Source organism: Cynocephalus volans, chromosome 1, assembly GCF_027409185.1.
Source record: "Cynocephalus volans isolate mCynVol1 chromosome 1, mCynVol1.pri, whole genome shotgun sequence".
NCBI lineage: Eukaryota > Metazoa > Chordata > Mammalia > Dermoptera > Cynocephalidae > Cynocephalus > Cynocephalus volans.
In genome coordinates, this window is record NC_084460.1 from 106,863,761 (window position 1) to 106,883,155 (window position 19,395).

Sequence of the window (19,395 nt, forward strand, 5' to 3'; positions counted from 1 at the left end):
ACAATAAGAGTAATAACAAATGTCTCCTCTAATGAAGAATAGTTAAAATATTTGGAATCCTGGCTTGGAAAAAAAGGACAAGGGATGAGTGATAGTGATCTTTAAATGGTTAGACTTAAACTCTGTATTGCACTGGAGGACATAGAACAAGGGTGGAAGTTATAAAGACAAAGATGTAGCTTAATAAGAAAGAACTATGTAATAATAATAATAATATTCTATAACGGGAATGGACAACTTCCTAAAACGAAGTGTGTCCAGTCCCTGTATGTTCAAAAGTAGAAGCTAAATCAGGTAGGCATGTTACTTTGGGTAGGTTAGATTTTACAGAGGTCTTATGAAATCCCTTTCAGATAAGATTCAGACAACTACCAGAAATGGCAGCTGATAGGGCTGGCCGGTTGGCTCAGTTGGTTAGAGCACGGTGCTCATAACACCAAAGTCCTGGGTTCGATCCCTGTACCAGCCAGCCGCCAAAAAAAGCAAAGAAAAGAAATGGCAGGTGCCTAAGGCAGATGTTGGTAGATGTAGCACCCTATCCTGGTACCACAGGAAATAAGGTTATAGAAAGTGAAAAAATATGGAAACACCAACTCTCATTGTAACTAGTACAGCTATTTATAAACAAACCACAGTGTTGTCACTGTCACTCTCTGCCACTGTGTTTTGGGCCTCACCTCTTCTCCTATGATCTAATCCTTCTCTGCCAAATCTTGTAACTTAAGAGCCCTGTGAACCCTTTAAGGCTGTCAGGGAAACTGTTTTCTTTTTAATCACTCTTCAACTAAGCAAGTCATTACATTTCCTGACACCTAACACCAATGCAAGACAAAAAAAACACAATAATTTGTCTTTTATATTTTTCTTTTATTTCTTTTAATTAATAGACTTTATTTTTTAGTTTTAGGTTTACAGAAAAATTGAGTAGAAAGTACAGAGGTTCCCAAATACCCTCTTCTTTCCTGCCTTCCCCTCAGTTTCCACCATTTTTAACATCTTGCTTTAGTGTGGTATATTTTTCATAACTGATGAATCATTATGGATACATTATTATTAACTAAAAGTCCACATTTTACATCAGGGTTCACTCTTTGTACTGTACATTCTATACTTTTAGCGGTTTTTCTAAAATAATTTTTTTTTATTGTGGTTCAATACACATAACATAAAATTTACCATCTTAGACTTTAAGTGTACAGTTCAGCACTGTTAAGTACATTCACACTGCTGTGCAACCAATCTCCAGAATTCTCTTCTTACAAAACAGAAACTCTACATCCATTAAGCAATATATTTTTTCTTAAGCATACTTATGTAATTTTAAAATCTAATGCTCTCACATAATCTTTTTGTCAATTTTTTCCTGGAATCAAAATTCCAACTTACCATCATGTTAATATATCCAATAGCTATAAAAATTTAATTTTGCTTTATTTCACCACATATAATAAAAACTAAGATTCAATACCAAAACATACATTCACCCCAAACACTATTAATTTTGTGCTTCAGTAAGGAGTAGGGATATAACTAAGAAATACGTTAAGTCCCTTTAAATCAACATTTGACATTCACATCATGTTTAATCTGATCTAAATATTGTGCTACATTTTGAAATACCACAAAATAATTAATTCCATTAATGTATATATGCAAATTCAAAGACTTAAACAGACTTTTATTTGTGGAAAGGAGAGGAAACTGGAAAAATTAGCCCAGTTAACTGCTGGCCACAGAGAAACTAACCCTAGGTATCCCAGCTTATTTTGCCAACAAATGAGGATTTTCCCTATAAGAATAAAACCCAACCTACATTGAACAATCAGCTGGAAAAGAAACTTCATTATTTAGAATTTTGCTGTACAAATATTTTGAAAATCTTTAATCAATTCATTCATGTTTAAGTCACTCTGTAGGCCAATTCTCCATTTTAAATATTGTATACTTATCCATTCCCCTCTAGCTTTCAATCACATCCTCAGTCTAATCCCTATTCTTATAATCCATTTCTCAATGCTTTTTTTTTTTTTGGTGGCTGGCCAAGTATAGGGATCCGAACCCTTGACCTTGGTGTTATTACATCAATGCTTTTTTTCCCCTCTAATCTAACCTATAAAGAAGGATTAGTACAACAGGCCCCAGTTAGCCTCTCCAACTACTATATCTTCAAAAACAAAAAGTCACTTCCATCATTGGGCAAGTTATTTAACCTTGCTATGCCTAAGTTTCCTCATATGTAAATTAAGGATAAAAAAGGGCTAGCATTCTATTACTGTGTATCTGGCACACAGGAGGCAGTAAATTATTAAATGACTAACTCATAAAACTGTTAAACATTAAATGAGGCAGTGTATGTAAAGTACTTAGCACATTTCCAGGCACACTGAAAGCTTACATTAAAATTTTTAATCTAATGTAGATTAAATCAAAATTTCAGTGGGTCCCCATTTCCCCCAAATTCCAATTTAAACCTTTCTGTCCTGTTTTAGAAGAATCCTGTGGTTATAAATAAGACTTTTGTGTCTCACCAATTTAATTTCCCAACAACCATTCCCACTAAAATCAAAGGAATGTCCTCTTTCTTCTACAAAGAAATCAAGCTTATTTCTTTAAATCTTCATTCAGAACTATCCTTTCCCTAGAACTCTTTTTATCGACCCCTGCCCAACCAAATACCAAATCCTTCAGTTCATATCTCACCTTGCCCTGGAAGCATTTCCCAACCACTCCCACTTTTAATCATTTGTCCTTTTCTCCAAAACCCTTACACACATTTATTACTTTGTATTATCTACTACAATCAAATCTTTTAAGGTAATTCGTAAATTAACTGTATCTTTTATTTCCATATCCCCTATTAGCCCCCAAAGCAAATGTATGGATATTACATTTAGTATGAGTTGATTGATCTAAACTAACAGTGGTTATTTCTGAATAATAAGATTATGAATAATAATCATTTTCTTTTTCTTCCTTTCTTACAGTTTTCGAATTAATCATAACCAAAAAGAATAAATTTATCTGGCATTCTATGACTCAGAAATCTTATAATGGTATTTCTATAGATCCTAAGATTCTAAAATATCTTCTGGATCACAAATGAATGCATGCATAAAAAAAGTCAGTGGAATTTTAACTATTTTCTGTACTGTAGTTTTTATTAAAAAGAAAATCAGTGGCTAGTTGGTTAAGTTGAGCATGGTGCTGATAAAACTAAGGTCAAAGGTTTGGAACCCCGGCCAGTTGCCAAACAAATTAAATAATTAAAAAATTTTTTTAAATCAGTGGCTCATATATGGTACCCAAGGCAACCCTATTATTCAATGTACATGGTATTTTCTGGTTAAAATTTCACTGTTTCTCATTGTTTTTCAATAATTGGTATTTTCAATTTTAGTATATGTGCTGCCGAAGCGAGCACAATAATTGGTATTTTCATGATGACTTTATGCTCAAAACATTTAACTTTCTATTACAACACAAAAGTGATACTGTCAATGTATTTGCATATATTTGAAACACCAAATACAATTTTATAAAATTCTTACCTAATCCTTTTTGTCCTGGATTCTTTGCAAAATTAAAAGTAAACTGGTAAAAATCCTTAAATCGTCCTGGTTCTTTCAATTCTTGTTCCATCTTGGGTATCTGGGCCTTTAGTTTTTCTATGCTGTCACATCTACATTATAAAATTAAGTTCATAAAAGATTAAATTTTTCACTACAAATTAAGATCTTATTTACTCCTATGAGGACTTATATTTATTTCCTAGAACTTCTTTTTTAAAAAGTCAGATAGGCAGAATTTCATCTTTTTACATTACTTAGATATAAACAAGTATGGAGTTAGCGGAAGAGGAGGTCTGGAGTCATTAAACGTTAGAAATAATTACTATTTTTAAAAGAAATGGGCTATTATTTTCAATTACATAATACACGGGACTAAAAACATCAACTTGTAGAAGTGCATTTCAGTGAATAAGAATGTACAGCAGTCAGCATAACAATCACCAGTTTAAACTGTTATTAGATACTGCTTACATGTTAATCACATGTTTAGCTTCCAAACTAATTGAAAGCATGGTCTCTTGCTTAGGTGAGGAAGCATTTTTCTTAAAAACTTGCTTCTTGTGAAATGCAAAGTATAATAATAAAAAATATCAACTGAAGCCCCATCACCTCCAGTTGAATTATCTCAAATCAATATAAAGTTTTTTCTATATCTGCAAACTATTCAACTTTCAGAGTTGAAAAGGTCCAAGTACCAAGCCTTACTTTCCTCATAATAGTCGTGAGATAGAAATATTCTATTTCTTATAGATTCCACAAACCAATCCACTTTTTTTTTCTTCTAATTATTTTTGCTTTTATTTTCCTTCTATATTCTTTGTAACACCTTCCAGATCATTAGTCTCTAAATTAAAATTTTGATTTGGAAGTTTATTACATTTTACATGAATTCAGTTTCAAATGAAAAAGTAAAGCATTGTTTCCTTAAATTCTAATAAAACTTGTACTAGCATAGAAAATTCTAGCAAGTTCAGGATGAGGCTGGTTTTGGCTGTACAACATGGTGTCCAGGCCAATTATTAATTTAATTTATTGCCTCTCAGCTTTAAACCCACCCTTCTTTGCCCTACTTTGTGATACTGGACTACAAACCTTAAGTCTTCATTTCTCTTGCCAACTGGCTCAATGTTAGGTTCTACCAAGAGAAGGCAATGAAAAGTCAGAAGAGGAAGAACGAACTTTTCTTACTGCAATTTGTTTTCTGCAGAGGGCAAGGGTTTCAGTGTCCACCAATAATGGCAACTGTCACAGCTCGGCAACAGGTGGCCTCTAACCAGTTATTCCTCCACCACATTGGAAACAAAGCAGGCATCCTTTTCCTGCAGCAGCCACGCCCTCTCCTCCAAGGTCTGAATCTCAGCCTATGGGGATCTCTTACGTTTCTAAATTCCTTCCTTGTTTGTTCACTTTCCTAAACCCAAGGAGTGGTAGCAGCTTCCTTGAACTGCTACCTGTTACACCTTAGAGTTTTATTTTACTCCTTTTTCATAGTAAAACAAACTCTTTAAACCTTCCCTGGTGTGGTTTTTGTGTCCTGATTATGATGTCCTTAGGGCTCAAGAGTCATGATACCTGGGTTCAACTCCTGACTCTACTACTACCTAATTCTATAATTTCTCTATACCTCAGTTTCCTCATCTCTAAAATGCAGATATAAACACTACTACTCTCACAAAGTTATTGTGAAAAGATAGTTACTGAAATAAAATAATGCTCAATAAATGTTAGCTATTATTCAACAATGGCCCACTAAAAACAGAGGAGGCAGTCTACCCACAGACTGAATCCTTTGCAGCCTCATTAACTATAGACAACTAGAGGTCATAGGTAAACCTCTGCCCATGACTTTTCATCTATTTATTCAGATATTCAGTTAATCAGCTGTCAAGGCATAAGTGGAACAAAAACCAATTAGTGTCAAAGGACAAAAATACAACAATCTTAAAGATCTCAATTGGCTTTATTGCAATTCTAGAATCAGGCAACACTTCATTCCATAAAACAGAATAAATATTCCAATGAGCCAGGCAGAGGCGGCTGGTTTTATAGACAGAAAAAAGGTTGAAGAAAATAGAAAGTAAAAAACAAAAAAAACCAAACTGGTCATTTCAAATTATCTTCCTTACAGGGAAGGGACTGGGAGACAGAACAATACAAAAGTAACTGATTATTTAACATTAGGTTATTCAGTCTATCCTTTTTGTGTAAAGATTACAGTAGAGAAATTTCATTATCATGCCTATTGAAGATTTAAACTGGCCTCTTCAAGAAATGGGCTGTTATCCCTCTCTTTCCTGATTTCTCTCTCTCCTACGTTCCACAACACCAAACCTAAACTAAGTTGTGGTCAGGGGTAACTCCATTTTGATTTTTAGTATGGTCTTTTGGGGCCTAGTGCAGGAACTTAATCTAGAACAATGGCCTCCTATAATTTTTATTTAATATTAGTAACTTCTAAGGTACCTTCCAGTTTTCATATTCTAGAGTTCACAGCCGTACATTAGGAAATAACTTACAAACCTCATTTCACTTTTCCATTCCATGTTAAATATTAATGCATAATAACTTTATTCTAACTCCCTTAGAAACAAAGATAAAAGTATAATGCAAATAGGCTGAGCTAACTATGCAGATTCGTTGACAAACTAACTTGACAAACTCAGAAATCTGTATAACATGGGAACTAGGCACATTAGTCCATTTCTAGCTTATACCGATGTTTGTGGGCCAGTGAATTTTTAAATTTACCTGACCTAACTCAGTTCCACAGTAATTCTCAGTGATGTATCTCATTTCCTATGGTAACTATATACTCACCCCAATTCTGTCATGCCATCCATGAACTCCTGTTTGGAGAACTCACACTGTGTTGCTGCTCTGAACTTCCACGCAATGATCAACACACTAATGCTGGCTGGATCGAGGGCCAGGTCATCACAAAACTGCTGTATACCATCTATTCCAATTTTATTTTCATCTTGAGGATCTTTAAAAATAACAATGCAATATTAAATTAGTGCCATACTTTACTATGCTACATTCCTAAAAGTGAAAAGGTAATGCTTTATGTTCCATTAAAAAAAAAATCAAAATATACTAAATATATGAAGCAATATTACTCTAGCAGATATTCTGCCCATATAATATTTAAAGCCACTCTGCCCCCTAAACAGCATTCTGCAATTGTACAGGAGGGTACATACGCAGGTAGACACTTAATTTTTAAAAGTCTCATTTATTCATGTGAAAAATGTCCCATACTTACACACATTCAGAAAATCAGACATTCCTAGTGACAAGGGATTCTAATTCAACATATTCGTATTTTGTTTAAGTAGGCATTCTAAATTAACAGTATTACATACAGAAATTCTTTTTTTCTTAAAACAAGGTTCATTTTACCACAGCAATCACTTCTTAAGAGTACCAGAAAAATTATAAACTATGCAATTCAATTCTAATGATATAAACATCTGTTGTATAAAGGAAAAAAGATCAGCATTTACTTAGAAGGGAAATTAAATAATGACAAATACAAGGAGAAAGAGGTATTCATACACTGCTATCAAATATGACTTGCTAACACCTTTGTATTATATTCTGGCATTATCTCTAGCAATAAAAAACATACACATCCTTTGACTCTGGTGCATGAGTTACGCATAAAATATAATCTCATTTTTGAGAAGGTTTTGAAAGAAACTGTATATATTTCTGCATAAACATAAAAGACATGGAAGGATCCACACTGGGCTATTAAATATTCATTACCTCAGGAAAATAAATAAGGAAAAGATGGAGAAACGATTAACCTTTTCTTTATTCACCTATTATGTACAGTTCAACTTTTTACAAGTATGCATTACTCTATAATTCCTGAAAATGTTATTATGCAGGTTTTCTTAAAATCTGGTTCAGCTGAGTTTTATAAAAATGAGGGGAGAAAACAGTCCCTCATCCCCCATTCTCAAATTGGATAATGGAGAAGGAAAATAAGAACAAGGAAAAAAATAAAGAGGCCAGGAAGAAATTTTCGTGAAAAGAGGAAAATAATTTCTCTTCTCACATCTCTTAAAATAAATTAATTCCAAGACACACTCACCCAATTTATGTTCTATGTGGTATCTGATTTCTCACAAGCCCATAACTTTGAAAAACCTTGTTCAAAATATTTAAAGTCACAAGTAAACACTCACCTTTGTATCTATTGTATAGTTGTTCTAACTTCTTCCTGTCCAATGATCCTTTTACACTCTCTCGTATATAAAGTTCAGGATTTTGGAAAAAATTATCTGTTGCAACATCTAACTTCCAGTCATTTTGAGACAGACAACTTACTGCTGTTTTTTCACTAGATTGTGTGAAGATCATAAACTGACGAACTTTATCCTTCTGCGATGATTTCAACTTGTTCTATTGAAACCAGAAAATAAACTCTATGTAAACATTACATAAGACTAAGTATTTCTATATGACTGTCTTAGTAATACTTTTTCCTCATAAGACTTTAAAACATTTTAGCTTGAGACTTATTTTTATCACTAATCAGAAAGAAATTGTTTACAATTCTGAAACACAAATGTGGTATAGTTCTGGGAAGAAATAACTAGAACAGAGGCAAAGGAAGCTCAACCACCCTGCATTTCTCCTAAAAGCGGGTCCTGAAAGCATATGTAAAGGCTCTAGAAGGAAAGTGCAGCTGCTCTCAAAACACTGATCAAGCACGAAGCTCCAAGGGGATGCATAAGGAATAGTGGGGAAGAAGGCGACATCTAACCAGTCTGTCAAATAATCCTGGGGAACAATGAGGTTAATAGGTGTTTGCTGCAGTCCTAATAACCAATATAAAGAACATAGGGTGTCATTCCCCCCAAAACCATCTCTACCTTGTTTTCTTGTATTTTTTACCAAATGGGAGAAAGCAATAGAATATGAGTATCCTACATTTCTCCTTGTGGTATTCAGTAACCAAGATAATCATCAATAGAATGACCTCATATTTTCACTCAAATTGGAAAAAGCACCCTGGCCTAACAATTTTTTTTTTTTTTCTGGCAGCTGGCTGGTATGGGGATTCAAACCCTGCATATCTTGGTGTTACCAGCACCATGCTGTAACCAAGTGAGCTAACCAGTCAGTCACTGAGGTAATTTTTAATAGGATTCTCCCTCTTCTCTTTCCCCTAAAAGAATCATCTCTTTCCCTTAGCCTGAGCCTAGCAGAGGCCCTTGCTCTCTTCACCTCTTCTCACCTGCCCAACGTTGACAAGAATTCATTTCTCATCTGACCTGAACCCAAAGTAACATGAGGCAAGGCAATTAGGCCCTCCACTCTCTCCCAGTATAAAGGACCCTGTTCTCCCTCCACTCCCACGCAAGCTGGTCTCCTGTACAACTTCAGCCTCCTCCCTGTCATTCTTCCCACTCCCAAGTTCCAGTACCACCTCTCAGAAAAACATCTGAGTTCTTCCTGAGCTACTATTGCAAAGGAAAAAGTACTTGAGTAGGGAACCCATTAATAGATACAGTATTCTGTGGTTTAAACAACACATCTGAGAACCCCAGAATCTCTGATCTGGCCCTAACCAACAGATCACAAACCTCAACCCCCTGACTGAACGGATGAAAAAACAGACCCAGAAGGCTAAGGCATTTGTTAAAAAATCACCCAGGCTGTTATTAATAGAAATGAGACAAGAATAAAAAGGTCTTAATGAATATGAATCTTAGTAATCTTTCCATAAACCACACTGCTTGCTGTACATATTTATAAGACTTTTGAGATTTTTCAAGAAAAAGACAAGCAAAGATATAAATACTTCCATATATCACAGAGTGAAAACAAGATTATGCAAAATCAAATATGAAAACCAACCCTATCTCTTGCAAATGAAAAATGTCTATGCCCTGGAGTCTAATCTGTCAGCCATGCTCTTCTTTCTCTGTAAATATGTTACTGTTTAGGATTACAGATTAAAATCTCAACCTCTGTTCTCCATTAACATTGAGAAACTATAAATCCATGAACCTTCTGCTACTTCACTAATAACTTTACCACCTCTAGATACAAATAAGTCCTACCCCATTATACAACACATCTCTCAAATATCTAGGATTCTTCCCTTTTGAAAACTCTCTCCTCCTCAAGATTCATTATTCAATGACAACTCGCAGTGATAGCAAATGCTAAGATAACTGTCCTAACTTATTTTTCTGTTTAACTGAAAGTTAACAAGGAAACCATTTTGACTTTGTTTTTGAAAAGTATTTTAAAATAGTATACTCTTTTCCCTTGAACTATACAGTATGATGATACAGTATACTGACATATGTTTTACTCCTCCTTTGAAGGACAAGGAAGTACCTGTGGGTCACTGTGATTAAAATGACCACTGTACAATGTTGTGCAAAGTATTGGAGATTAACCTGGAAGTACACCAAACACAGGCAACACTCTAGAAATTATTTTTTAATTAAACCTGGTATAACTTCTAGGCATAACTTTCCCCCAGTCTCCTAAAAGTTGGAGGTGGGAAAACAAGTTTATTTGGAGTTTTATCATACAATATTAAATCTAGTGGTCTGTTCTCTGTAGCTTTAATCATATTTGTTGAAGAAAGGAAGGGAAAAATGACAGCTAAAGTCACTTCCGCAAGCCAAAAAGAGCTGTTCACTCTATTAATGACTTCCTGTCAGAAAGAAAGGCATTAAAAAAACTGGGGGAACAAAGATAAAAAATGGTCTTACCACACAAACTAATAACAAAATTATATAAATGAGTTATTTAATTCCATGTCATATCTTATTTTTTAAAAGTATATGTAATGAACAACATATATGTACATGTAGATTATTTTAACTGGTTTTTCTAGTGTACGGGCCAATATCAATATATTTCAAGAAAAAGGCTGCAGTTACCCATTTCCAATACCATAGAGACTATTGATTGATACCAGGCAAAAAACTGATAGCATGGTTTCCTGCTAGGCCAAGTGGATATGGGCAATCCCATTCTGCAAAGTCTGATAAGTGCCTAGAATAAATTTTAACACTTGTTTCCCTACTAGGGAGGATATACTCAATTCCACAGTCTCAAAGGCTGCCCTAAAGTAAAACTGGAGTGGATTAAATATACTTGTGCTTTTCCTAGGCCTACTTAAGGCAGTGAGCTACCTCATTCCCACCCTCTATTCCCAAGACACATGGGCGGGTGCACCAGGCAAGGTGTTCTGATTTTAAGAGTATGGCATCAAAGGTTTAAGTTTTTATGAACCTAAGAAATAGGAAAAGGGTGACTAACCAGAGAAGAATTATTTTACAGGGAATGAGAGAGTGGATAAAAAAACTGAGGGGGAAGAAAAAGGAGATGGATTTTCTCTATTTCTACTACAAACCCAGTGATGATCTTCTCAAGAGCAAAAACATGTGACAGCTACAATGATTCAGCACTCAAATGTAGTATATGCCATTTACTTTAATACTTATTTAAAATAAACAAACTAGAGTGGTCATTAAATAAGACTAGGCAACACAATCTTCAGCACTTAATGTTAAAACTATCCAGATATTATCAAGTTTTCAAGGAAATTCAAGAGAGGTATATAAAATGTATAAAACAGAAGATATATTTTGATTATTTTTAATTCTGCCCAAAAAGGGGGAGGGGAGGGGATTAGGAGAGTGGGAGAGAAATGCTATCTCTTGTAATAGAAAGCTAATTACAATTGTATCAAAGATTACCAAAGTTAGAAATACTATCACAAGCTGGACAGTAAAATACACTTATTTGCATTTTAAACCAGTCTTCAAACCAGACTGGCAGGCTTTTAATCCTACCTATTCTTACTTTCCAAAATAAAAATTGGCTAGGTTATTAACACATATTATTTTATCCTTAAATCTAGCACATTTGCATTTTTTTTCCACTCAAGAAATATAAGAATCACATTTAAAATAGTTTATCCGAAAAAAGTTTCAGACAAATACTCTGGATGTAGCCAAGTATCATACAGTCAAGTATATTGTACCACTAAATCTACAAAGTCTACTGTGAGTAGAAGAATGAGGGCTCAAAAAGGCTCCACAGTAAAAAATAATAATGATAATAAAGTTAAAGTCTTCCTAGTAAAAGTATTTCCCTCAAGAAAAACGATAAGCATGTAAAATGACTTTCTAATCAACTAAGTCCTAACAATTTGAAAATAGAAATAATTTCAATGAGAAAGCATTATTTTTAAAAGCAAAAAAAGATCCATTTTATTATCCTGAATTTTTATCTTCTTGCCCTTAAATTTCAGCTCGTCTGAACTCCAGAAACACTTAAGATTTTTTATTTTTAAAGGAATTAATTTTCTAATTTAATTCTAGTTATCTCAGGATTTGATGACTCTAGCTCATAAAAGTCAATGTTTTAAAAGTCAAAGCACTTTAATGATCACTTACTAAAAGCTCTGTATGTTGATTCTCATGTTATTGCCACATGGCTAACAGTTTAACTTCATCTGTAACTTAGAAGAGCTAGTTTTAATCTAGAAAATCATACTTTATGTGATATACAGCATTCAGCAGATATAGCCAAATGTTACCACTATCCAAAAAACACTCATCTACATTAGGCCTTCCCATCGATTATAGGTCTGAGGTCAAAAGTGCAGGAAAAATCAATTTAATTGAGACTACTCCTAGAAGACTTTCACCTAGGGGCAAAGTTCTACTCCAGGAAAGTCAGGCTAGGAGTAGCTCTTTTCCCCTCTATCTGCACAGAGAGAATATAATATGACTGGCTTAGAGTACAGACTTCAAACCAGACTGGCAGGATTTTAATCCTACCTGTGCCTCTTAATTGCTGTGTGATTTTGACAGAATTACTTAATCTCTCTGTGCTTCAATTTCTTCAACTGTACAAAGGGTGTTAAGGCTACATGAATTAATTCAGGTTAAACTCTTACAACTGTTAACTAGCACATAGTAAGGACTCTTTACAAGTCCATAAAGGAAGGACAAACACTCCAAAGAAAAAAGTAAATGTATTTAAATGGTGAAGTTAGGAAGAATAACAACTCATAATCAGAAAACTAGCAGCAAACATTTATTTGAGCTCCTACTGTGTACCAGGCTAGATATTTAATTATTAACAATTCTGCAAGATGGTATCATTGATTGCATTTTACTAGTGAGGAAACCAAGCCTCTGAGCGCAATTTACCTACTTAACCAAAAAGTAGCAGAGCCAGGAACGAAACCCTGGTGCCCAGGATGCAGTCTTTACATTTATTCTACATTGTCTTCAAGTGAAAGGAAAAACAAAAAGGGAAAAAGTGCAACCACTAACTATTTGTGTGTTGGGGGGAGGAGGGGAATTTTGAGCAATATTTCTTTACCTATTTTTATGGAAAAGTTAAGTAGTCAACTGATCTTTCCCTTTTCAAATGTAAGCAATTTGCATTCTGATTAAAAATTCCTCATTAAGCATTCCCTCACAACCTAACTAAAGGGATAATTTAGGCATGGAACTTCTCTTTGTGAGGGGGGAGGGGGAAGAATGGGTGGGGAAGAAGAAAAGGGAGTAGGTTATTTTTAAGACGAGCTTTAAATGTACAGAAGTAGAAAAATCATGGGGCACTGGAAGTCAGGGTTTCTTTTTCCAAGGAGAAGGCTTGAAAACCAGAGATAATAGAAACAAACACATGTACAGGTTATGACTAGAAAATATAAGGAAACATGTACAATTTAAAATATTAAGCAAAAAACCCAAAAAACCCTTATAGTATTCCTTTAAACTATAATCTGTAGTTTAGAATATTAACTTAGGATTAGGACTGTGCCTCTCATCATTAAGCTAATTCCTGATTACCTTTAATAAAGAATAGAAATAACCTCCTTAAAATACGTGTTAGCAATCATATTGCCAAAGATTCTCCCAAACTTACTGCTTGAACTTCTAACAAGCGAAGTAGCCAATTTAAATCTGCTTTCCTCTCTCCATAAACATTTTTTTCTGAAGAAATCTTGAATTAACAAAAAGATTATTGAGGCAAAAAACAAAACAAAGAATTAATGCACCATGACAATGGAAAAAAAAAACAAAAAATTAAATGAGATTTTTAAAGTTCCATAACTTATAATAATGGCTCATATTCAAGAGTCATGCTATACTTGTTTCATAAAAAGAAGAAATAATCCTTGAAAAATAAAATCTTGTAATTATAAGATTTGTTATCCACTCAAATCCTAACTCAAGAAATATTAGAATCCTATGAATAATAAGCACTCTAAATGTTTATTAAAATGAAAATACCCCAATATAACAAGGTAATGGGCTCTGTATGTACTTCAGCAATTCATCTATGTGTTCACTGTTCAGGTATTCAAAAGTATAATTCAACAGAACTCTTTAGAAAAGAACTATTTAAAAGTAACTCTCAAAATTTTACAATGCAGACAAGCAGCTTAAAATCACTCTCTGTTATAAGGTACTAATTACCTAAAACAAATTCAACAAAGTAATGAAAGACAATTATAGTGGCATTTTTTTCCCTTCTGATTTTGCTTTTTCTTAGGTGGGGGGGGGGATACATCTAAAGTAGCTAGGTAAACTAGACAGTCAACTGGCTATTCAAGAGCTTGTTTCTGTCCACAAGGCAATTGAAACCTATTTGGAACTATTTCTCTTCATCAAATGTCATGGCTAATACTACCACAACTTGTACAACACATAATGAAATTTAAAAGGGGGCTTTCTCTCAGATTTTCCTTATGCTTGGCCCAACCTATAAGACCATAATCAAAATGGCCACTTGACTCAAATGACTGTCTGCTCTTTAAAACTTAAAAAAAATCCATCAACACTGAATTAATTTTACTTCCAACTTTTGTACTATATGCCCCTCAAAAGAATTTTAACTTTTCAATTACTTAATGTTTAATCAGATCATTCGAATTGATATGCAAACAACTAGGTCACTATTCGATATGGTAAGAAACCAGAGTGAAACTATGTAATCCAAGATTCCACACCTATACCAAAAGGGTGCTTGCTTGGTTTTAAAAAAGAAAAATAGGAATAGGTGGATGGATAAAACGTAGAACCAGAGACTAGGCTTCTAACCCCTGCTCCATCACACACTAGCTCTTTAACTTGGTCATATCATTTAGAACACTAAGTTAGTAATAATGCCTACTTCACAACTGGGAGTGTAGATTAAATAATAATTATACATTATCTGACTAGTTGTGTTCTAAATAAGTGTTAATTTCCTTTCTTTCTTCCCAAAGGCCCAATTTTCTTCACATAGTCATTAAACTACATACAAACCACTAGAACATATTCAACAATCTATGAAAGAGGTTTTGTTGTGCTGTTTTTATTAACCCCAGCATGGTGAGGTAAACTCGATGGCCATCTAGTTTTTATTGAACATTAAACAGTCATCTTAAGGGCCGAGCCCGTGGCGCACTTGGTAGAGTGCTGCCTGCGCTGGCAGCGCGGCGACGCTCCCGCCGCGGGTTCGGATCCTATATAGGACTGACCGGTGCACTCACTGGCTGAGTGCCGGTCACGAAAACACGACAAAAAAAAAAAAAAAAAAAAAAAAACAGTCATCTTAAACAGAATTCAAAACTCTTCACACAGAAGCTGCATGGTAAACTGTAATACCAGTCTTGTCTTTAAAAATAATTATCTGTAATACTGTAATAGAACACCACGGCACAGAAGAAATAGGGTGTATCATACCACTCGGAATCCTTCAGTGGCTTCTCATTTCTTTTGGAGTAAAACCCCAATATCCTTACAATGCCCACCCATGCCCATCCCCACTCCTTACCGCCCAGACCTAATCTGCTCCAACGACCTTTTCTCTCTCTCTCTCTCTTTCTCACTCCCTCCCTCCCTCCTCTCTCTTTCCTCCTGCAACACGGGTCTCACTGTTCCTTAAACTCTCTCTCCATCGTATCTGTCTGCATGGCTTATTCCCTCATCTCCCATGCTGAAATCATTTTGCAACCGCACTTCCACCATGCCCCATCACTCCCCATCCCCTTCCCTAACACTGCTTTTTTTCCCACAGCACTTAACTTCTAACACACACACACACACACACACACACACACACACACACACACACACACACACACACACACACACACACACACACACACACACACACACACACACACACACACACACACACACACACACACACACACACACACACACACACACACACACACACACACACACCCCCCAATGCCTAGAACAGTGTCTGGCAACTGCCAGAATTGCTGAAATTAATTAAGGCCCTCCTTTAATTTACTTGTGGATATGCAAAAATGTACAAGTTCTGAAGAGACACCCTTGAACAGGCCTACATTCATCTGAATTAAACTCTGGTACTTGTTGAAAATATAACTTTTCAAAAGCCATTAAAAACATAGTAATTAACATCTTAATCCTCCATTAATCTGAATTTTGTTACTTAACATATTTATTAACAACACTTTTTTCTTCTGTTTAAGTAATATAATTTAATTTCGAATGCAATTTTCAACCATTTCTCTAGATTTCAAACAAGTTAAAAGATTTACTTGTACCACAATACGGGGGGAAATGGTAGACCAGGAAAAAACATTTTCAGTTCTGCAACAAACAATCTTGCAAATCTGAACTGCAAAATCTCCTTGATGATCCTCAGTTTCTTTTTCTGTCAAAGGGAGGAGTAAATGTGATGATCTCTTAGGCCATTTCAAGTCTAAAAATGCTACTATGCTATGAGCCTACACAAACCTAGTAGGTTATACAGTCTACCTACATACCTCTCCCACATTTAATAAAAATAAGCAGAATCATAAAATTTTTAAGCTGGATGGAACTTCAGAAATCACCAAACTAGTGCTGTCATCTTTCAAATAAGAAAACAACCCACAAGTTTTGAACACTTTTTAGAGAATTTTCAAAAGTAAGAGAATCTTGTCTAGTGTTAGAATCATGTTTGGTCTTTCTGACCAACTATTTTTCTCCTTATACAAAATATTTCAAATATCCAATCACTTAAATTGGCCCTAAAATTGACAATAACATGTGCTCTAGAAATGAGCTACACACACCCTAAAACCGTATCAAGAAACAGCTATAAGTTTACAATAAAACAACTTAACTATAAACTTCTTAAGGCCTAACTTCTACTAAGTTCCATGGTGAGTTTCTACACCAAGAGCATACCAAGACAATTCTAGTGACATGAATAGAGGTTAGCCACAAGAAAGTGTTTTAAGTTAATGATATCTTGCCATCCTGGTATAATTACATGAGTTATGGCTAAGTTCCAAAACTAGCTAATTTAATAGTAACTAAAAGGATAGAAACTTACAAGCTCCAACCCAAGCTGAACACTTATAAGAACCACATGAATCCCGAATTACTGAACAGGTGATAAGCACTACATTTCATTACATCAAGCTTCCTATGCTCACCTAAATGCCAAAAGTCTGGAAACTGTAGCAGTAATGTCTATGACATTACTTAAGAAATTAGAAACTATTTAGACTCCCTAGTGGATCTCTGAACACTGTAGTATCAATCCAAACATTAACCTGTACTTTATAGAAAAGTTTCCTTACAAATACAAATGGTAAATTTTTATGGAACTTACCGAAGAACATAAATCTTGAATATGTGGCAAATTAAACCACATATCCATACATGACATCAACATTATGCCAAGTTGGAGGCTAGGATTAGCTAAGTATCATTCAGAGAATAATAAGACTAACTAAAAACAAAGACACTGGGGCATTCCCTTATCACAGGCACACACATACACCCCCCTCAAAGAGGCCTTTATGTTCCCCCTGTGCAAAAGACAACAATATCATTTTTACTATTCATACAGTAACCTGCATGGAATTTAACTCATGCTCAGACTGAATAATGCCAAACATCGCTTCTGAAAAACAGTATCCAACAGTCAGGTACATAATTACCAAAGTAAACAACTTGACTACAAGGGTTTTCAAGCTTGAAGACTTTTTTCCCCAAACAAAAAAAGGAGTAACTTGACAAACTGTTTTTTAAAAATCACAAATGGTCCTTAACTGCTATAATAAAGCAATTACTCCTCCCACCCCAAGCAAATAAAATAGATGCTCAGAAGGCAGCAAGTCTGTGTTCCCTAATTTTATGAAATGAGAACAGGTTGCACTTCCGTAACCCCCTCCCCCAAGCTCAGCAGTCTCCCACGTTTTCAGCAGAGAGGTAAATAAAACCTCGACCAACTAGCCAGTGAAACTCTAAATTTCCCCAAAGCATGGGACGCACTGAGAGGTGATGGAGAAAGGCTCATACCCCGCCCCAAGCAAAACTGCCCGGGAGACTTGAGGGGTGTTGGAGCCGGGAGCGGAACACCGGGAAAGTCTCTCCTTCTCCCCAGCCGGGCGGAGAGGGAAGCCCCGGCTCCGGGGCGGGAGGAGGCTCCTCACCCGGAACCCCGGACCCCGGCCCCGGCCAGACACAATGGAGCCGGCGAGGGGCAGGGCCGTTGCCCCATCCCTTCCCCCCGGCCCAACGCCTCCCCCACCCGCGCCGGGCCCGGGCCCGGGGCACCGGGGGCGGCTCCCCGCGCCCCAAACTCTCTGGGGCTCCCGACTAGGCCCGGCTCCGCTCCGCCTCCTCGGCTCTCGCGTAGCGGCAGCGCCCGGGCGGGAAGGGGCGAAGGAGGAAGGGAGAGGCGGGGAAGAGAGCCCCCGCCGGGCAGCGGGACGGAGGCCGAGGCTCGGGGCGGCGGGGTCGCCGCGGGGCGGCGGGCGGCCGGGACGAGGGTGCGCGGCAGCGCCGGCCCCCAGCCGGCGGGGCGGGCGGGCGGCCGGCCGCAGTGCCTCACCATGTTGGTGTCCTCCAGGCCTCTCCCCTCCTCCTCCGGCTCCGCAGCGAATGGACGGCGGCGGCGGCGGCGGCTCCTCTCACGGGCTCGCCGGGCTCCTGCTCATGCGCAGTGCGGGGCGGCCCCGGCGCGGCCCGAGGAGGCAGCCCCGGGCCTCGGGGAGGCGGAGGGACGGGGGCGGGCGGAGGGCGCCCCGCGCGGGGCTTCCCCCGGGCGCGGGGTCCCCCCGGGGCGGGGGGCGCGGGAGGGGGAGGGGCGGCGACGCACGCTCTCCGCGCGCCGACATCCTCCCGTGGCGCCTGGCGGTCTCCGGCGCGGAGGGGTGGGGTGCCGGGGACACCCACCTCCACTTCCTACGCGGCTCCTTCTGCCGGCGGACGGCCCCCGCCGTGCTTCCACCGGCTCGAGGAGGGGGCGAGCGGTGGCCGAGAAGTGGAGCACCAGGGGGCGACGGAAGGGGATGATTGAGGCTCTAGATCCATCCCGAACCGCCCCTCCCCGTCGGTACCAAAAAAAAAAAAAGACGAAGAGGGAAACAGTGAGAACAGCTCCGCTCTGTTCTTCTCGCTCCCGGTTCTGGTGTCTGGACTGCATCAGTTCTCCACGTGGACGTGCCAGGGGAGACCTTAGTCTATCCCTGTGGGAGCCGTCACGTTCTTCAGTCGGCACAGACTCTTCCCAGACCTAAGTGTCTGCAGGGAGACAGTGGGACAGCCGCAGAGTCCCCGGAGAGGAGAACTGAGGACTCAAGGCCCCATGCATGTCGCAGTTCCAGAAGTTGCAGTATTCAGCGCTTGCCTACTGCTTTCTCTAATTATCCCCTCAGTTCAGCCTCCTCAGGATGAGTTTTGAGAGGTGCCAATGGGACATTTCTTCGCTGAGGGTTTTTGTCACACCAGGTGGGCAGTCCAAGCTTGACCAACCCTGGATTCAAAGTCTGCTGAGTCTGAGG

The 19,395-nt window shown here is 37.6% G+C and overlaps 1 protein-coding gene across 2 annotated transcripts in view; it reads right to left on the minus strand.

Moving 5' to 3' along the window:
• DCUN1D1 (defective in cullin neddylation 1 domain containing 1) overlaps window positions 1–18,553 on the minus strand; it is a 29,055-nt gene extending 10,502 nt beyond the window's left edge. The window contains exons 1-4 of one of the 2 annotated variants that reach the window (XM_063097360.1): window positions 18,444–18,553; window positions 7,766–7,982; window positions 6,387–6,555; window positions 3,549–3,679 (exon numbers count right to left, since the gene is read on the minus strand). In XM_063097360.1, the coding sequence (XP_062953430.1) occupies window positions 3,549–3,679; window positions 6,387–6,555; window positions 7,766–7,982; window positions 18,444–18,446 (520 nt within the window). In that variant the 5' untranslated portion in view covers window positions 18,447–18,553. Of the gene's footprint in view, window positions 1–3,548; window positions 3,680–6,386; window positions 6,556–7,765; window positions 7,983–13,496; window positions 13,574–18,443 lie in introns of those variants that run through there. The other variant, XM_063097370.1, reaches the window with a different exon arrangement.
• Window positions 18,554–19,395: the final 842 nt, after the last annotated feature.